Genomic DNA, 20,788 nt, shown 5'->3' on the forward strand with positions numbered 1-20,788 from the left:
GCTCGAATCAATGCTTTCTCCAGACCTCACTCCAAGTGAGAAAGATGAGTTTCTAGAAATGTTCAAAGATTTCCCTGACCTCTTTGCAACTAGCTACCACCACCTTCGCCATGTGACTGCCATAGAGCACAAGATAGAGCTGAAGCCTGATGCGAAGCCTGTGGCTCAGAAGTATCGGAGGTTAGGGCCCCTGCAGACCGATGCTTTGCACTCAGAGTTGCAGAAGCTTGTAGAGATGCATAGCACTAACCTTATAGAGTGCTATAAAGGAAAGGGTTAGATCCCCTAACCCTAACCCTAAAAGGGTTTGTATATATTCTATTTTTTCAACTAAATCTTGTGTACAATTAGTCATTTGTGGTGTGCTCTCTAGCTGTGCCCTCTCTCCTCATCTCCACTCTTCTCCTCTCCCCTCTTCATATTTTGTCAATAAAGACAACACGTAACACCTCAATATTAGATCTCTTTCCATTATTTAAAATAAGGACTTCAACCACACTGCAATCCTTCTAGGTTGTACGGGTACAATCAAATAGCTACTTACATGTTGTATCTTTCTTTCGCACCGGATATGAGAATGACATCTCTCGCAAAATAAGTCATATACTTGCTCTTCCTCATTCCAACCATCTCGTAATACTTGTGACATACCGGAGCTTGGAAAGGCCCTAAACATCTTCTTACCAATAAGGTTTGTCACATATTACTGGCAATTCATATGTGGACTTTGGATTCCAAAATTGTTGATATTCTCTACATTTTGCACCATCCCAAAACTCATTTATATATTCTGGTTGCTCTTCCTGTCCTTTTCCTAACCATCTCTCTTTATTACGCCACATTGTAAGAAGCTCATGACACAAAGAGCGGCTCTTGGTTAAAAGTGATAGTTGATGCAAAGGAACATAATCAAACACAATCATGTCCTTTCTCATAAGATTGCACTTTGGACATTTCTCAGGGCATTCTAAACAATCACGCTTAAGCTTCTTTTTGTTTTGAGCATTTGGATCACACAAGCAATAAATAACATCTCCCGAGTATCTATCTTCATCACTAGGTTGAAATACCTCGGGACCATGTGCATTATCTTTACTACCTATGCACATTCTAAAGCGTTGTGACTTAACCATACCAAGTCCACTATACAAGTTATTTAATTTATCCCAACTTGTTGGAACTCTAATTCCATCAAGATCACCATTCCATGTTGCTAGAGGTTGGACTAGCAATGAACTAAGGCTTTGCTTTTTGTTTGTGGTGTTTCTTTTTCCAACTCTTTTCCCTCCCATGTCTCCAAATAGTAGTTGAAGCATCTCATCTTGAAACTGTATTGACGCTTGATGCCTATCCCACAATCCTTGCATCTCAATGCATCTTTCTACGATTCTATCTTCTAAGGTAAAGTCACTTTGTAGATCCTCATCAATGTCCTGTAGTAGATCCTCTTCATCTCCAAAGTGTATGTCCTCAAAAAAATTCTCCTCATCTCTAATAAGATCAGCCTCCCATTCAATATTTCCTTCACAACATCCATTAGGATCCTCAGCCAATGTAGAAAATCCTAAATTTGAGAGAATCCTTGTATGTTGTTGAATTTGTTTATGTCTTGTGAAAGTGGTACCACAATATATAGTGCAATTACACCATATTCTTCGTGGCCCTCTCGGAAGTAGATTGTGATGCTTGCATATGTATTGTTGCCTCTCTACCAATATTAGAAGCAAGTTGTAATCCTTGCATATCTGCTCTTGACACAGCCTCGGATGTGCCTATTTCTATTTGCTTTCTTGTCGGGTAATACTATAATCTTCATGGGCACGACTTAAAACAAATAATTTTATATCTTGGGAAGCCTTGATATGAGGGATTGAAGGCCATGCCTTTCGTGTTATAAGCAAGGAGGCTCGGTTTCATCTTCAATCGACTGGGTCGTAAAGCTTTCGTTACATCTCTTAGTCAGGCCTCATCTCCTTCACGGGTCTTCTCTCTTCGGTCGAAAGTCACGCCAGTTGGCGTGACGTGTTCAGCTTCTCAAAAGCAAGGGGCCTAAGGTGTTGTGCATGAGCTTGGCCTTCTTGCTGCTCTATTCTCCTCTATTCTTCCTGTTCTCGACTTGCACGGAGGGGGTTCGGGCATTGAAGCCCTGCTGGCATGGAGCCGTTGAGAGCTGCTTTCGTGTTCAGTACCTTCCGGTTCCGTGGCGTTTTCTCATGGTAGAGCTACCGGTCCCTATGCTAGCTCGTGGTCAAGCCTTATGTCTTTTCTCTTGCCTTCCTGAAGATGTGCTTGAGGTGGTGCTAACAACGTCTGTCAGTGGCGGTTTTCCTAACTGGGCGGAGCTCTCTGTGGGTAAGAAAGTTGAGAAGGAGCGGGTATCATTCTTGTGGGCTTTCCTGGCGCATCTTCAGATGGTCGTGGTCTTTTCTAATCCTTCTTATGCTTTAAAGGTAAGCCTCGGCCTAAGGTTTTTTGGAGCGTTAGTCATTTCGTTAATCTTGTGTCTTTCTGATTGCATCATTTTGGAGGATCTCGGATTTTCGGTTGTTAGTTAGGTTGATCTTTCTTCAACTCTCTTATTAGATGTCGGCAATCTGTTAAGTTTCTTGAGAATTTGGTCTGGCGTGGCACTTATTCTAAAGGATGCATTCATGCATTATCTCATTTGAAGAAGATGCTCCTCTTTTCGTTCACTCTCTACGATAAGAATTTTTTGTTTCAAGGATCCCATGTCCTCTCCATCTCATCTATTTAGTGATTCGTCAATGTCTGGTCCTCCCTAGCCGGAGGTGGTCTTTGTCTTTTAGGAAGATAGAGTGATAGCGGAGTCTAGTACAATTGAGGATTAAAGGTTATAGTAGTAACTTTCAATTTGTAGAAATATAAATATACATACATACATACATATATATTTATTTATTTATATATCTATCTAGCTATATGTATATATGTATGTATGTAGATATATATATATATATATCTACATACATACATATATACATATAGCTAGATAGATTATATATATATCTACATACATACATATATACATATATCTAGATAGATATATAAATAAATATATTAAAAAATATATATATATATATAGAGATATATAAGTCTATAGATTTGGTGGATATTGATTTATAGGAGTACATTCAGATAGGTTTACGTATAATCATAGCCTCTGAGATTGTAATGCTAGACTAAATTTTCTTTTGTGATTTTCGCGTTAATTTTTCTTTTCGTGTTTGATGTTAAGTCTATTAGGTTAGATTTTTAATTACAGAGTTTCCTCTTTCTCTTTCTACTTATCGTTATTCTTTTCATTGTGAACATTTGTAGTTTAGGATTAGGATCAAGGGAGTGTTCTTTCTTCTTTGTCTTTTTTACTCATGTCCTAAATTTATTAATTAAGATGTTTTGGTTTTAGATGTCTCTAGTTCTATTGTGAATCGTAATCTTTTAGCTCTATCCTTTTCAATGTAGTTTCTTTCTCTCTATCTCTCTTTTTATTTATTATTTTTTTATTTTTTATTTTTGTTCTAGGTATGTTTGTTTGTGGTGATAGTTGGTGAGAAGCTAGGGTTCTTGGCACATGTTTGATTTGGGTATATAGTTGTTCTCTCTTCAGCCATATCTTAGTGTTGAATGCGATAGCCGTGAATATTCATGAGCAATAAATGCATGGTACACTTGTTCATGTATTAAACAATGCATGGGACGTCACATGAGAAAATATGTCTCATTCAAGGATGACTTCTCAATCAAAAATAACATCTACGTCATAAAAAACAAAACCATTTGAGCCAAGATACACTCAATGATTCATTGAATTAGCATACCGAGTAACCTTACATTGCAATGTCGAGACAAATGACAAGATAAAAATCGAACAGATGTACACTTGACATAACATCTCTAAGTGTGAATAGTATTGATATTAGTTGTGACATGGATAACAACTGGCGAGATGTGTTTTAAACCTTCCTTCCTAATGTAACATGTATTGTTCTAATAAAATGTTATGTTGGATGGTGGCAGGTTAGTATTTCCCCTTCGAATGGTATGACATACTTCACAATGTTCGAAGATTACAATGGTATTTATAAATGCATTTCTATCTCCAGCAGTGTATTCAGATATATCGAGAATCTGTAGGATCGAATAGAAGAGAGAGAGAGAGCAGGTAGCAAAGAGTCGTAATAGAACAGCCTTCACGTCAAATCTTAGATAATCGAAAACATACAAGTACAAAGTACTTGTACCTAGACCTAGGACTAAGTGTCCTAGGTGTCACATAGGACTAAGTGTAGGCACTAACACTACAAGTGCCTACACTTATGCCTACAAGGCACATACCATGGAGGTGTTTGAGAATGGATAGGAGGGTCTCGGCAAATAGAGACCGGTGGTGATGGGTGCTGGAGAGGAATGAAACCCATGAAAGAGCATTGATGTCGGTCAACTTGCATGGTTTGTTGTGCACAGTCTCCTCGGATAAGTGCCACCGTCACCCTCCTCGGCCGTGTCCCTAGTGGAGGGAAGGCGGTGGGTGAGTGGAGTGGATGGTATGTGAGAAAGTGTGCATGCTTAGTCTCGAAGGTGAGTTGGTGGCATAGTGCCTTACACTCATCATCGTACCAGCTATTGCAAGAGATTGAGCCGATAGGTGGTGGCCGAGTGGAGTGGATGTGGGAGTACCCATAGCTTCATAAACACGAAGACCGTGCAGAAAAGAGCTTGCATGCACGGAGATTGACAATGGGTTGAGAGTCAAGGATACTAATGAACATCACATGGTTAGTAGGCTATGTTGCCAGGATGCCCGGATCTGACTCTACTTTTGTAGGAGATCTATTTGCCTTGTTTGGGTCCAATTGACATTGTTTTGGAATGTGATTGGATGAAATCTCTTGGGAGTTTAGTGTCGATCTGAATGCTAAGACTCTTTGCTTTGCACACAAAGGCAAACCATTGGTATTGCAGAGTCTGACAACCCCCAAAATGGAGCTGATCTAAGCAATGCAGTTGGCCAGAAAACTGAAGAAAGAGAGTGCCTTTATGCATTGCGTTTGACTGAGCCTTAGACGAGGAATGTCCCACTTGTGGAGGATGTTGACATGCGGCAATTATTGTCAAAATTTACTGATATATTTGTTGACATGCCATATCAGCTTGGTGATGCTTTAGTCTTGGAGCTTGGTAACAAGCCCATCAACAAGGCTCAGTATCGTCCCCTCTAAGGTGGAACGGGAGGAAGTAGCAAGCATGGAAAGGAGTTGCTTGAGAAGAACTTCATTTCTCATAGCAATTGTCCTTTTGACTTGCCGGTATTTTTGGTTAAAAAGAAAGATGGCTCATACCATGTGCATTGATTATAGAGATCTTAACAAGGCCACGGCGTACCATATTAGGAGGAAAGAGGGTGATGAACAATTGTATGAGCTCAAAGTCATGCACTGGACACCTTTCAAGCATTGATGGACATGACATTGCTACCACTTCTATTCTATGCTTTGATGACATCCTTATTTAAGCAAAAGCGAGCAGGAGCACAGATAGGTGGTGGAAATCTTGAAGGTCTATGCTAAAGCCTGCAAGTGCAATTTTATGATAGAAGAGGTTGGATATCTTCGGCACATTGTGGGCAGGAATGGGATTCGAATGGACCCTTTAAAGGTGAAATGCAAGGGAATCCCTGCAGCCATGCAATCCCACTCAGTTGAGAGGGCTTTTGGGCCCTGCATCGTTCTATAGGTGATTCATAGGTCATTTTGCAAAAGAGGTAGCCTCTCTCATGGATCTCCCAAAGAAGATGCCTCCTTGTAATCAAAGGCAGCGCAGATCAGCTTTGAAGATCTGAAATTTGTGTTGAGTCATGCCCCAGTGTTGGTATGGCCCGACTTTTCGCAGCCATTCATTGTGGAAGCAGATGCTAGTGGCAAATGGTTGGGGCTGTTCAAAGCAAGATCATGGGGTAATAGCTTTTGAGAGTAGAAAGCTCGATTACAAAGAGTTAAACTGTCAGAAACCAAGAGAGTGAGAGAGTAGGAAGCAAGAGAGCTAAACGTAGTGTTTGCAATAGAAGAAGTGACTAATACAAGAAGGGGGATGGGTTTTGTCTAAGTGATAAAACCTTACCCTTCACTAACTGTAGTTAGTGAACTAACTGTGGTTAGGGGAAAAAACTTCTAAATGAGGGAAAAGTGCCCCTAACCTACTTATTACATTACATTGGTCACTGCTGAATTATAATAATAATTCTAACACCCCCCTGCAGTGCCAATGTCATGTATAAGGAAATGATCAATCACCAAAAGGAGATAAGTTCAGGGCACTGCGAAATGCCTCAAACTTTTCACGTGGAAGTGCTTTGGTGAAGATGTCTGCAACATTGTCATGTGTTGACACATAGATCATACTGATCTCTCCTGCATGCAACTTCTCTCTGAAATAATGATAGTGAACCTCAATGTGCTTCGTGCGAGCATGAAACACATGATTCTTTGCCACTGCTATAGCACTCTGACTATCAGTCAGAATCAGAGAAGGATCCTCCAATGAAAGATGAAGATCAGCAAATAAATGACGTAGCCAAACACATTCAACTGTCGCTGTGAAAGCTGCCCTGTACTCAGCTTCACATGAGGAGGTAGCCACTGTAGATTGTTTCTTGCTCAACCAAGAAATGCAAGCATGTCCTAGAAAGAAACAATTCCCACTGGTGGACTACCTAGTATCATAGTCTCCAGCCCAATCTGAGTCACTGCAAGCACGCATCTGCAAGTCACCCCCCGTGGGAAACATCAAGCCAAAAGACTTTGTACCTTCCAAGTAACGGAAGATGCATTTTACAGCTTGCCAATGCATAATCTTTGGGCTGTGTATATACCTGCTCACTTGAGAAACTGAAAACTGAATATCAGGTCGTGTATTGCAGAGATAAATGAGGCATCCAACAGCCTGACTATAGAGTGTGACATCAATTGATTCACCCACATCATGCATTGTAAGCTTCAGCCCCGGCTCCATGGGAGTGGACCTAGGCTTGCAATCATGCATGTTGAATCTGTCCAAGAGCTTTTGAACATACTTGGTCTGAGACATAATAATGCCATGTTTCTCTTGAACAAACTGGATCCCCAAAAAGAAATGTAACAAGCCCAAGTCTGACATATCAAATGTAGCTTTCAATTGGGCCTTGAAATCTGCAATTACTTTCTCATTTGATCCAGTGAGCAGCATGTCATCTACATAAAGAATGATGACAAGAATATCCCCCCCATCCTTCTTGATGTAGAGGGTGCTCTCAATTGGACTATTGTGCAGCCCCTTGCTGGTCAGAAAGGCATCTATTTTGGCATACCATGCACGTGGGGCTTGTTTCAGCCCATACAAAGCTTTATTCAGCTTGCATACCTGAAGTGCATTTTCTGAAATTTGAAAGCCCGGAGGTTGTTTGACATAAACCTCTTCCAACAAGTCTTCATTAAGGAAAGCTGTTTTAATGTCCAACTGATGAACATTCCATTCAAAATTTGCAACCATGGCTATAACTGACCCGATGGTTGTCATACTGAATGTAGTAGCAAAAGTCTCCTCATAATCTATGCCCTTTTTCTGAGCATATCCTTTTGCAACCAGCCTTGCCTTGTACCGATCAATGGACCCATCTGGTTTTCTTTTGACTTTGAAAACCCACCGTGTACCCATGGCATTCTTACCAGGTGGCAAATCCACAACATCCCAAGTCTGATTTTTATGAATGGACTGCAACTCATCGTGCATGGCATTCATCCAATGCACATTTTTGCTTCTTCAAATGTCTCAGGCTCCTCCTCATCAAGAAGAGTACCTGCATAAGCTGATTCAACTGAATGAGCTCCCTCCATGTGCCTTATTGCACTACGAGTTTTGCCAGGCAATGGAGCTTCAAGCCTACTCTCCTTGAGAGTATGAAGCAACCAATGCGGCACTGTTTTGGCAGCATGTATCTCTTGAATTTCTTGCCTGACAACTTCATCCACACCTTGAGGTTGTACCAATTCAGCTGGGGGCTGAATCTGTACTTGTGGAGCTGGCGGCGGTTGCTGTAAATTCTGATTTTCATCGGGGGAACCAAATGCTATAGGAAGCATCCCCTCAAACACATTATCTAAAGAGGCCGGAATCTGAAATTCAGCATTTGTATGTGCAGAATTTTCAAAGAATATGACATCTCTACTGACAAAAATCTTGCGTGTAGCAGGATTGTAGAGACGATAGCCTTTGCTTTGTGAACTATATCCCACAAAAATGCATTTTAGTACCTTATCTGACACCTTGTGTCTGAACTCCACAGGCACGTGGGCATATGCAACACAACCAAAAACTCTGAAGTGGTTCACTGAAGGCTTTCTTCCATGCCATGCCTCATAGGGAGTGATTGTCTTCAGAGCCTTTGTAGGAGCCCGATTTAAAATATAGTTGGCACATATGAGGCCTTCTAGCCAAAACCTGTGAGGTAACTTCTTACTTGTGAGCATGCATCTATCCATTTCCATGGTGGTGCGATTCTTCCGCTCAGCTTTGCCATTCTATTGAGGTGTAAGCCTCACTGTAAGCTGATGCATAATGCCTTTTTCTTTCAGAAATGTCTCAAATTCATGAGACATGTACTCCTCCCCCTCGATTTGTGCGAAGTGTCTGCACCTTGAGTCCTGTCTCATTTTCAACCATAGCCACAAAGTGTTTGAAATGCATAAACACTTTTGATTTTACCTTGAGACCATAAACCCAGGTGTAGTTGGTAAATTCATCTATGAATGCAACAAAATAAAAATAACCCCCAAAAGCAGGTGTCCTCATGGGACTGCAGACATAGCTGTGAATAAGCTGCAATTTTCTTGTAGCTTTCACTACACCATCCTTCTTGAAGGGAAGCCTATGCATTTTGCCAAGAATGCAACCTTCACATGCATGAGGAGGAGGTGACTCCAAAGGAGGTAATGCATCACCATATCATGCCTTTGAAGTGTCATTAAGCTGCCATAGCTCATGTGCCCATACCTAGCATGCCACAACTCCGCATTGTGCATTGCAGCAGTGGGAGTGCTAACTGATAATGCAAGATCTTTTTTCATATAAATCAAGCTGAAAAAGACCCCGATACAAAGTACTTGACAATCTCAAAGCATATTCATTTTCTTTGTCTCTAACTGCACACTTGTCATTTTAAAAAACAACCTGAAATCCTCCTCTATTGAGTGAGGACACTGAAAGCAAATTCTTCTTTATACCTGGCACATAGAGTACATCTGAAATTCTGAAATCTGTGCCATCAGTGGATGTGAGAATAATGTCTCCCACTCCACACACCGAATGAGAAGAATTATTTGCACAAGTTACCTTCTTCTTGGTGGGTGAAGAATGCAAAGTTACAAACAGCTTTTTCTTGGAAGTGATGTGCTTTGAAGCACCACTATCAAAATACCAAGTATGTAGTGTCTCATCAACACTGAAAAAGCATTCATCCTTTGAAGGATCGTAACTGCAAGTCAAAAAAGCATATGGGTCATCATCATTAGTGGCTGTAGTATCTGAACTACCCACTAAAAAATCTGAAGTGCAAGTGAAAAAGGCATAGAGATCTTCAACCAAGTTGGCTGCAACATCTCCTCCATCATGGCAATGTGGACCTGATGCATGTGATACAGCCATACCAGAATCCCTTTTCTTTTCTTTGGCTATGCGCTTCTTGCACTCTCCAATATAATGACCTGGCTTTTTGCAGTAATGACAGATGCCCTTCTTTTTCTGCTTGTTTGTATCACCCTATGCCTTATAAGAAGGCTATCCAGAATCAGCTTTATGCTGATGTGTGGGCTGATGGGCATGTGGCTTATGCTGCCCTTTACCCTTGGGCTTGAACTTGGAGAGCATAGCATGCTCGCCAGCCCGGGTTGCCATATTCTTGCATGTTTGTTCCTCCTGCAACAAAAGTCCTACCAACTCGTGAAAGGAGAGAGGATTGCTGCCCTCCCTCAATGACAAATTCAGCGAGGTGTGGAAACCAAGATAGGACTCAGAAAGAGAGTTCAGATTGGTGGAGATCATCTCTGAATCCGGAATGACTTCATCAATGTTCAGCAATTGTTCCTTGAGATCCTGAAGCTTCGTGAGGTGAGAATTCATGGAATCTCCCTCCTCCATATGTGTATGGAAAGTTCTCGCTTCAAAAAGGAAACTTTGGCATCGTTTCTTGCTGCAAACATACTCTCCAGTATCACCCAAGCTGCCATAGATGTCTTGCGTGATGGAATATGAGGTATAATGAACCTCTTGACAGAAAGAGAATTACTGAAAGAGCTTGTGCATCTCTAGAGTCCCATCTTTTCTGCTCTGCTGTGGGAGCTCCTGGAGCGGCTGCTCCAATTACCTGTGCTGTATTTGTATCTCTACCCCTGCCTCTAGTTGTAGGAGTGATAGGTATAGGCATTGTATCTGGTCTTTCTTCATCTTCATTGACATAATCCCAAAGATTTTTGCCAACTAAGATATTTCGAACCATGAAACTCCACAAGGAGTAGTTGGTGCCATCCAACTTATCCTCCTGTGTGAGAACCCCGAACACCTCATTTGAGTTGTTCTATGCCATTTTCGCCAAATAAACTCAGAAATACAGCAAACTGAACAAGTAAAATCCCTTCTTGGGATGGAAGATGCACAAGTAAAATCTGCAAAGAAAAATATGCCCACAGTGACAAATACTGTCACAGCTTGTCAAAGGCTCAAAATGCACCACAATGCTCTACTCAATGCCCAATCACTCCCTTATGGGCCAGGAGGAGTGCCCTATCTACAACAACCTTCGGCACCTCAGACCATATTATCCGATGAAGCTATGAGGCTCCTAGTGCAAGCACAAGGAAGGGGTGCCATGCCACCAGCACCCAAGAGTAGGGATACCAACTCCTCTAGGAGTAAACTGGTCACTATCTCCAAACTTATTATGAAATTATTAGGAGAAGGAGACCCTGTATCTCATGTAAAGAGGTTTGAGAAAATATGCAACACATTCGGGGACATAAGAGGCCATAAAAAGATCAATGCATTCGGCCTAAGTCTCGACGGTAAGGCAGGGCAATGGTACCAGTCCTTGAATCCAGAGGAGAAAATCAATTGGGATACACTTAGAAAATCTTTTATTTTGGGATTTTCCCCAAGTGGTCCCAAGTGGAACCCGAATAATCAGCTTTACGAAGTGAAGCCGAAGGAGGCCGAATGCTTAAGGGACTATATTGCTAGGATCAAGCATTTGAACTGGCGATGTGAACTCCACGAGAGGATGAGCGAGGTGCAGCTTCTGCCATGCTTCCTCATAGGGTTAGGGGATGCTAAGCTGCATGATTACCTGATTTCTTTGAATCTTACCTCATTCGAGCTATGCAACAAGGAGACAATATGCCTAGGTGATAACATGAAGGAGAATAATAGACCCTCAGTTCCCTCCCGCTGTGTCCCAACCAACACAGGCCTCGACCTCAAAAGCAGCTAAGGATGCGAACATGATGCCTAACATGCCAACCATGGAAGAGTTGGCTACCCAGATATTGAACAAGTTGGGCCAGTAATGAATGGCAGGAACATCAAAAGAGGCTCCTAGCAATCCACACTTATTCCCATGCAGAGACAATGTATGGTGTGGAGTCTACACTGGAAACCATCCCACTAATGAGTGCCCTTATCTTAGGGCTGTTGGAAATGGAGAGAGAGAGCAGGAAGCAAGAGAGCTGAACATAGTGCTTGCAATAGAAGAAGTGACTAATACAAGAAGTGGGATGGGTTTTTTCTAAGTGACGAAACCTTATCCTTCAACTAACAAAATTCTTGCGTGTAGCAGTATTGTAGAGATGATAGCCTTTGATTTGTGAACTATAACCCACAAAAATGCATTTTAGCACCTTATCTAACAACTTGTGTTTGAACTCCACAGGCACGTGGGCATATGCAACACAGCTAAAAACTTTGAAGTGGTCCACTGAAGGCTTTCTCCCATGCCATGCCTCATAGGGAGTGATTGTCTTCAAAGCCTTTGTAGGAGCCCGATTTAAAATATAGTTTGCACACATGAGGCCTTCCAGCCAAAACCTGTGAGGCAACTTCTTACTTGTGAGCATGCATCTATCCATTTCCATGGTGGCGTGATTCTTCCGTTCAGCTTTGCCATTCTGTTGAGGTGTAAGCCTCACTGTAAGCTGATGCATAATGCTTTTTTCTTTCAGAAATGTCTCAAATTCATGAGACATGTATTCCCCCCCTCGATCTATGCAAAGTGTCTGCACCTTGAGTCGTGTCTCATTTTCAACCATAGCAAGTGTTTGAAATGCATAAACACTTCTGATTTTGCCTTGAGACCATAGACCCAAGTGTAGTTGGTAAAGTCATCTATGAATGCAACAAAATAAAAATAACCCCCAAAAGCAGGTGTCCTCATGGGACCGCAGACATCACTGTGAATAAGCTGCAATTTTCTTGTAGCCTTCACTGCACCATCCTTCTTGAAGGGAAGCCTATGCATTTTGCCAAGAATGCAACCTTCACATGCATGAGGAGGCGGCGACTCCAAAGGAGGTAATGCATCAACCATATCATGCCTCTGAAGTGTCATTAAGCTGTCATAGCTCATGTGCCCATATCTAGCATGCCATAACTCTGCATTATGCATCGCAGCAGTGGGAGTGCTAACTGATAATGCAAGATCTTTTTTCATATAAATCAAGCTAAAAAAGACCCCGATACAAAGTGCCAGACAACCTCAAAGCATATTCATTTTCTTTGTCTCTAACTGCACACTTGTCATCATAAAAAACAACCTGAAATCCTCCTCTATTGAGTGAGGACACTGAAAGCAAGTTCTTCTTTATACCTGGCACATAGAGTACATCTGAAATTCTGAAATCTGTGCCATCAGTGGATGTGAGAATAATATCTCCCACTGCACACATTGAATGAGAAGAATTATTTGCACAAGTGACCTTCTTCTTGGTGGGTGAAGAATGCAGAGTTGCAAACAGATTTCTCTTGGAAGTGATGTGCTCTGAAGCACCACTATCAAAATACCAAGTATGTAGTGTCTCATCAACATTGAAAGAGCATTCATCCTTTGAAGGATCGTAACTGCAAGTCAAAAAGTAGTATTTGAACTACCCACTAAAAAATCTGAAGTGCAAGTCAAAAAGGCATAGTGCTCTTCAACCAAGTTGGATGCAACATCTCCTCCATCATGGCAATGTGGACCTGATGCATCTGATATAGCCATACCGGAATCCCTTTTCTTTTCTTTGGCTATGCGCTTCTTGTACTCTCCAATATAATGACCTGGCTTCTTGCAATAATGACGGATGCCCTTCTTTTTCTGCTTGTTTGTATCACCCTATGCCTTATAAGAAGGCTGTCCAGAATCAGCTTTATGCTGATGTGTGGGCTGATTGGCATGTGGCTTATGCTGCCCTTTACCCTTGGGCTTGAACTTGGAGAGCATAACATGCTCGCCAGCCCGGGTTGCCATATTTGTGCATGTTTGTTCCTCCTGTAACAGAAGTCCTACCAACTCATGAAAGGAGAGAGGATTGTTGCCCCCCCTCAATGACAAATTCAGCGAGGTGTGGAAACCGAGATAGGACTCGGGAAGAGAGTTCAGAGTGGTGGAGTTCATCTCTGAATCCGGAATGACTTCATCAATGTTAAGCAATTGTTCCCTGAGATCTTGAAGCTTTGTGAGGTGAGAATTCATGGAATCTCCCTCCTCCATATGTGTATGGGAAAGTTCTCGCTTCAGAAAGGAAACCCTGGCATCGTTCCTTACTGCAAACATACTCTCAAGTATTACCCAAGCTGCCATAGATGTCTTGCATGACCGAATATGAGGTATAATGAACCTCTTGACTGAAAGAGAAATTACTGAAAGAGCTCGTGCATCTCTAGACTCCCATCTTTTCTGCTCTACTGTGGGAGCTCCTGGAGTGGATGCTCCAATCACTTATGCTGTATTTGTATCTCTAACCCTGCCTCTAGCTGTAGGAGTGACAGGTATAGGAGTTGTATTTAGTGTTTCTTCATCTCCATTGACATAATCCCAAAGATTTCTGCCAACCAAGATATTGCGAACCATGAAACTCCACAAGGACTAGTTGGTGCCATCCAACTTATCCTCCTGTGTGAGAACCCCGAACACCTCATTTGAGTTGTTATGAGCCATTTTCACCAGATAATCTCAGTAAAAATACAGTAGACAGACCAAGTGAAGTCCCTTCGTGGGATATAAAATGCACAAGTAAAGTTTGCAAAGAATAATATGCCCACAGTGACAAATACTATCACAGCTTGTGAAAGGCTCAAAATGCACTTCAATTTGTCATGCAAATGCTCTCAAAAACTTCCAAAAAACTCTACAGAATTTGCCAATGTCTGCAATGTCACTCAAAATGAGTCCAAAATTGCTTGCAACAGTCCCAAAATGCTTGTACACTGCCAAATTGCATCAGAATGCTAAAAGCCCCAATTTCTTCATGGAAATTGCATCCAAAAGAGGGCAAATTGCCTGAAAGCCCCCAAAATGCAAGAAATTGCTGTGTAAAGCAAAAAGCCCCAAATTTTTGCAAGAAATTGCAACTCAAAAAGGGGCAAATTGACTGGAAGCCCCAATTTGCAATTTATATGCAAAAAGAACCAAATTCTACTGCCTATGTGTGCAAATGAGCACACCCTCAATCCCAAAATGCACCTGCTTGAATCCACAGCCGAACAATGGCTCACTGCACGAATGCTTGACAAAGATAAAAAAAACCTGCAAGATTCACCTGCAATGAGAACTCTCCAAATGACCAAGGCACCCTTGTTCAGAAAGACTAGAACAACCCGTACAGTATGGACTATATGGTCGTACGGACAGCTAACGAGAGCTGTACGGTCCAAATGTCAATGTAGGTATAGGTGATCAAAATAGTACGGATGATCGTACTGTTGTACGGGCTAATACGTGCTAGTAGCAGAGCTATTGCAGGTACGTACGAAAGGACTGACGAGAGCAGTACGGATAGTGCATGGAACATGTGTACGGACTGATGCAAGTGTACGGCCAACTGTACGACTGTCTGCTATTAGTTGTACGACGGTCGTACAGCGAAGGTACGGCACAGGTATGTTGTCGGGGGTACAACATCTGGTGGGAGTTGTTTAGAAGATAGCGCATGTACGGCGCTGTACTGCAGTGTATGGACTACTCATGGGAGCAGTGTACAAGATGGCGACAGTGCTACTCTGCAGTACAAACGGGAGTTGAGAGCAGATTGGCGCTGGTATGAAATGAGTACGACTGGAGCGACATTGGGTGTATGAACGATTGCACTGATACAGACATTGTTGGTACGAGAGCTGTACGGAACAGCCAACTATGGATGTACGGAATGATTCGTAGGTAGGTAGCTTCTCACACTTGAGCTGAAGCTTGTGGGTGAGAGCAAGTCTGGAGCTCTAGTGGCTTTGATACCAAATGATGGAAATGGAGAGAGAGAGTAGGAAGCAAGAGAGTTGAATGTAGTGCTTGCAATAGAAGAAGTGACTAATACAAGAAGTGGGATGGGTTTTGTCTAAGTGACAAAACCTTATCCTTCACTAACCGTAGTTAGTGAACTCATTGTGGTTAGGGGGAAAAACCTCTAAATGAGGGAAAAGTGCCCCTAACCTACTTATTACATTACATTGGTCACTGCTGAATTATAATAATAATTCTAACAAGGGCTAGGCCGGCGCTTTATTGTGCCCATTGCGTGAGATGGGAAAATCATGAAACAGCACAATGTCGTTATTCTAGAGGGATTCTTCAACCGATGTATCAACAAAGCCACCCTTATCTTTGATCGCATTGTCAAATCAGTCTAATCAGGGATAATTGACCATTCAAGGAGCCCCTTCTGCCAACCAAGGGCAATACAGGGCACAAAATCTTCCATTATGAATCACCCCCATGAACCAGGTGATAATAGACGAGCCACCTAGCGAATGGGAAGAGACAGATCATGCCTTTCAGTGAGTGACTATCCGTAGTCGGAAAGTCCTCCCCTTCTGTCCAATGACATAAGCCATTACATTATGCAAGACGAGCAATATATCCAAACAACTCAAATCTCGCCAAGGGCTAGGGATATGAACACCTGGGCACGTAGACCTCCAATACAATGCTACACATGCCAAGGTTCCAACCGAGCCAGTGAGTGTCCATATAAGATGCAGGCCAATCAACTAGTACCGTGCTTTGGATGCCAAGGACCTCACTTCTTGAAGGATTGCCCCTTCAAGGACAACCCACCTAAGGCTTTAGCAATCGCCAGCAACTCGGGTGCACCATTGTTTTAGTTGTGGGGTAGAACATCTTTTCAAGGATTGCCCTATGTGTAGGACCCCTAGGCCAACCAAAGATTCCAGGACCAGCATTAATTTGCTGAGTATTGAAAAGGGCCAGGATTCTTGGGGTGTCCTTAAACGTGATAACCAGAGCACAAGCCAGGGTGTTGAGTAAGGAATCCCATCAATAGTCCAAGAGTGACAAGGCTAGTACTTCCCAAGCTAAGGATACGAGCTATACGGGTGCAGTGAAGGTAGGAAAGGGATCTGATAGAGTCATTACTCACAGTGGGTCCGATGAGGACATAACCACCCTATTGACCCCGTCCTCTTCCAATCACTCCCCTTTGGTCTCAAACCTAGTTAGCCAACTACCTAAAGGCAGAAATGATACGGAGGAAGCGTTAAATTATAGGAAACCTCCAATCTCTAAGGGAAAGGGAGAATATCCTAGCCCTATTATTGAGAAACAACACTTGGCCGAGATGCAACAGTTGGTAAGGGATTGCTAAGAAAATTTTGAGCAATGGCTCAAAACTAGCAAGGGGCCGGACACGATCCATCCAAATTATCAAAATTTTAATAGTGCCCCTAAAATCCCTCCCACACTCGAAAGAGTAGAAGAGGAAGGATCACGCGGATCGTTAACAGGTCGCTCGTTGCTAAGGCAGAGAATGTTTCAAGAAGACCTTGCTTGGTACTAGGCCATAGAAGATGATGACATGTCCTTGTTTGTCTTTGAAGAGTCACAGTCAGAGGGACGTGAACCAATCACACAACCACGTGATGTGGCTAGATTAGCTGCATTCTTATATACCAAGCTTAAGATGCCCATCGCTACATTGTTAAGAGGAAACCTGAGTCTTTAGAGGGACCTCTCCAACTGAATGAATGGGAAAATGATCACCTCTGAAAGCTAGAAGTAGCAGAATCCGATCTCCTCAAGGTGCTCATCAATAAGTACGATAGTACTTGGAGAGTGATGACACAAACATAGTGCTGTCCATCTCCTATCGAGACAAGAATGCTATGGCAATCTTGGATGGAGGAGCAGGACTTAGCATAGTCACTAAGCTGTCCTAGATTAAACGGGGTTGAACCAAGATGGAAAGTATCAATCTTGTGGTCAAACTAGCCAATGGAGCCATGGTCCAACCAGTAGGAGTGTTAAGAGACATCAAAATTAAGACAATAATAATAAATGAGTTTCCCTTATAGAAAGTATGAATGGCTGTGTGTGTGTGTGTGAGAGAGAGAGAGAGAGAGAGAAGTAGAAGTAGAATTTTATTATCGTCCTCGGGGGGTAAAAAATGACCCATGGGACCTAATCCTCTGTACAAAAATCTCCTCCTTTGTGGAGGAGTCAAGAATTTTCAAGTTCTTAACGGTACAAAAAGAGACGAGTGACAAAAGATTCCAACGCTGTTGGAGAGGCAGTGGAGAGAACTAATGAGATTTGAGTGGTGTCTGTCAGTATCCGTTGATAGTCGTCTTTGATGTGTGAATATCAGGGATAGTGTAGGGCTATATGTGCCTCTGTCTCTACTGTCTGCGAATCGCAGAATCTGCAAACTCTGACATGTCGCAACAGATTTAGCCAAGCTCCTGTCTCTATTGTCAAGGTATGTGACCGTGTGCGAAATTTGGCAATATTTCTGCGATAGAGAAGAGGTATGGGAGTACTGATGTATGGCTGAGCAGGAGCATCTGGTGTCATGAAAGATGACCAAAATAAATGATATATTTGATCTTGATAGTATTCTAGCTTGGTCCTCTTTTTTGTTGTCAACTATTGGTTTTGCAACATTAGTTTTGGTTACAAGAGGTTTCTTCACCTAAAAAATATGAGTGTGTTTCACAAAAAAAAAGTATTTTTCACCAAAAGAATATGTGTGTGAGAGAGAGAGATTGACTTTTGGTTTTGCAACATTGATTTTGGTTGCAGGAGGTTTATTCTTTGTGTGAGAGAGAGAGAGAGATTGACTTTTGGTTTTGCAATATTGGTTTTGGTTGCAGGAGTTCTATTCAAAGTCAGAGGCACCTTCAGCCACATGATCAAGTGAGTCGGAGGCACCTTTAGACACAGGATCAAGTGCTGCCTAGGTATTAATGAGAGCTTCTGTGAGATCTTTATCACTCTTATGCTTTTTCAGATATTGTTAGAGGCAACTTGCAAATCCATGGTTGTGCTCAACTGAGGAGCACATCCTTCAATGCAAGGAGGTACGTGGCTTCCAACAGTAATCCATCAGGGATTATCGTATAAAAACTGAAAGGAGCGAGGAAGCGGAAGGGCAATGGAGCCTGGACTCGCATTCGAAGCGGTTGGAGGAAAGCCATTCTCTCTCACTCTCGTAGGGTTTCAAGCCTGAGCACATGCATAAACACAACTCTTTGGGATCTTAGTGACTGAAAGTTTGGGGCATACTTAAAGACTTCGTACGAGACAAGATGAGGTAGCTCAAAGCCAACAATGTAAAGATAACTACCGAGGCAGGGAAACAATCGTTCAAGGAGATAGTTGAGCACAACTATGGATTTACAAGTTGCCTCCGACAACATTTGAGAAAGCATAAGAGTGATGAAGCTCTCACAGAAGCTCTCATTAATCTTTGGATGTATGGGAATCAAACCCATCATAACCTGACAGTATTTGGCAGCGATATTATTTTGATCGAAGAACAGTTTGAAACTAAAATCCACTCCTTCATGTTGGTTTGCATTGGGAGGGAACTGGAGTTGAAGATAAAGGTGCTCAACATGAAAGGATTCGAGGTGAGTCTTAAAAGAGAGAGGGAGACAGAGAGCGAGGGAGAGAGAGTCTTCTCCTCCATCTGAAAAATTCTCATCATCCTTCATTTTTTAGGGCTTGTCCTTGTGCTGCCTATGCTTTCGATTCGCCTTGCCTATGCTCCTTCATACATCATCTCTTTGGCTACTTCTTGAGGCAGCAATGATCCCAACTTTTCATATGAGTGGCTTGGTTTGCACTGCTATCGTTACACTAGTAACTAATATCGTCTAAAGCTCATTAAGTAGTAGATTGACTAATTGGTTCGACTTGCCCTCAATTAGAAATAGGTATTCATCAAGTGACAGATCTGAAGAACGTAAAAGCATAAACTAAAAGAAGTAAAAATCTGACTGAGCTTGAGCAAACCGATACTTGATAAAGGTACACCTTATTGAGCTTGAGTGTCCTTCGTCCACGCAAAGGTTAGTTGTTGGAGTGAGCACTAAAGAAATTTCAATGGGCTCTGAAATAGTGCTTCAGAAAAGGAAAGGAATGCTTGCTCTAGTAGCCCCAAGGTCCCCCAACCCTTCCCTTTTGTGCAGAATGTTCCAATGGATCACACTGCTCTTAGGTCACTCCCATGAAGGTGTGTGCCCAAGTAGATGAAGAACACATACAAATCTGGAGAAGTACGCAAGAATGTACACAGCAAAATATATATATTACCATGCTCCACAACGTGTTGGCATGGGCTGATACGAAGGTCTCTGTCAAGCCCCATGTCGACAGCCAAAGGGCTGATCCACTAGACAGATGTCATGCTTCCATAACTTCCCTTATCCCTCCTCCTTGCCACTTGTCTTAGTGGTCTTCTTTTTCTTGTGATGGATGGGTATAATGAGGCCCAAGGCTGCCTCTTTTTGAGGATGATGACTAGTCTCTCCCCACCCTCCCTGCTGGCTGACTTGCCCTTTTTAGGGGCCCAACTTTCCAAGAGAGGGTTGACCCTGCCACATACCCGACCTCATTGCTTTGCCTATAGCTGACCAGACCAGGCATTAGGATCGACCATAGAAAGGCCGACCTGGTGCAAAATTGACCCAACCCAGGCAACTGATGAGAGACCCTGGTCAGCTTGTTTCATGGGCTCCCTATCCTTCATAAACCCCTCTAAGTGCCAAATCTTCCAGTCCACATGGATCCATCTGCTTTGCTGCCCATGTGGCAGCCAGATCTAGAGCAGATCTATTGTTGTCATGGACGTATGGACATGCTGCTAGGTCTGACTTGGGTCAGTGCAACCCTAGGGAGTAGGGTATGGCAGGAGGGAGGCTACAATAGCAAAGAGAAGGCTTCAACGAGTGTCCAGAACCAAGAGAAGGGGCAAGCAGGTCCCTATATACACCAGTGTCTGGTTGGGTCTATCATAGAACAGACTTGGATCTGTAAACAACCAAAAAGACCTACCAGCAGATCAGCTCAGATTACTGGTTCATCCCTGTTCCAGTTCGCCATGCAGGGAGGGAGGGAGGGAGCGAGGGCAGCCTATAAATGGCCCCTCTTTTCTCCATTCAGAGCTTCAAACTCTCAGAAGTCATCAGCCTCATCAAGATACCTCAGAGCACCTGTTTGTATCAATCAGGAGTAGGAGAGAGGAGCAGATCTGCCCCTCTA

The 20,788-nt window shown here is 42.6% G+C and overlaps 1 protein-coding gene across 4 annotated transcripts; it reads left to right on the forward strand.

Annotated features, from left to right (window-relative positions):
- The first annotated feature begins 1,862 nt into the window (after positions 1 to 1,862).
- LOC147894803 (uncharacterized) lies at positions 1,863 to 18,484 on the forward strand. Of its 4 annotated transcripts, XM_087385396.1 has the most exons (4): positions 1,863 to 2,216; positions 2,358 to 2,450; positions 4,039 to 4,096; positions 18,397 to 18,478. In XM_087385396.1, exons 1-4 carry the CDS (start codon positions 2,064 to 2,066, stop codon positions 18,441 to 18,443), a joined length of 351 nt encoding a protein of 116 aa, XP_087241522.1. In that variant the 5' UTR covers positions 1,863 to 2,063; the 3' UTR covers positions 18,444 to 18,478. The 4 variants fall into 4 exon arrangements, with proteins under 4 accessions (XP_087241522.1, XP_087241519.1, XP_087241520.1 ...); XM_087385393.1 differs by having other exon boundaries at positions 1,863 to 2,450; XM_087385394.1 differs by having other exon boundaries at positions 1,863 to 2,450; positions 4,039 to 4,060.
- The last annotated feature ends 2,304 nt before the right edge of the window (positions 18,485 to 20,788 follow it).

This window comes from Dipteris shenzhenensis, chromosome 14 (assembly GCF_047967505.1).
Source record: "Dipteris shenzhenensis isolate YYH24624 ecotype China chromosome 14, Dip_SZ_1.0, whole genome shotgun sequence".
Lineage (NCBI taxonomy): Eukaryota > Viridiplantae > Streptophyta > Polypodiopsida > Gleicheniales > Dipteridaceae > Dipteris > Dipteris shenzhenensis.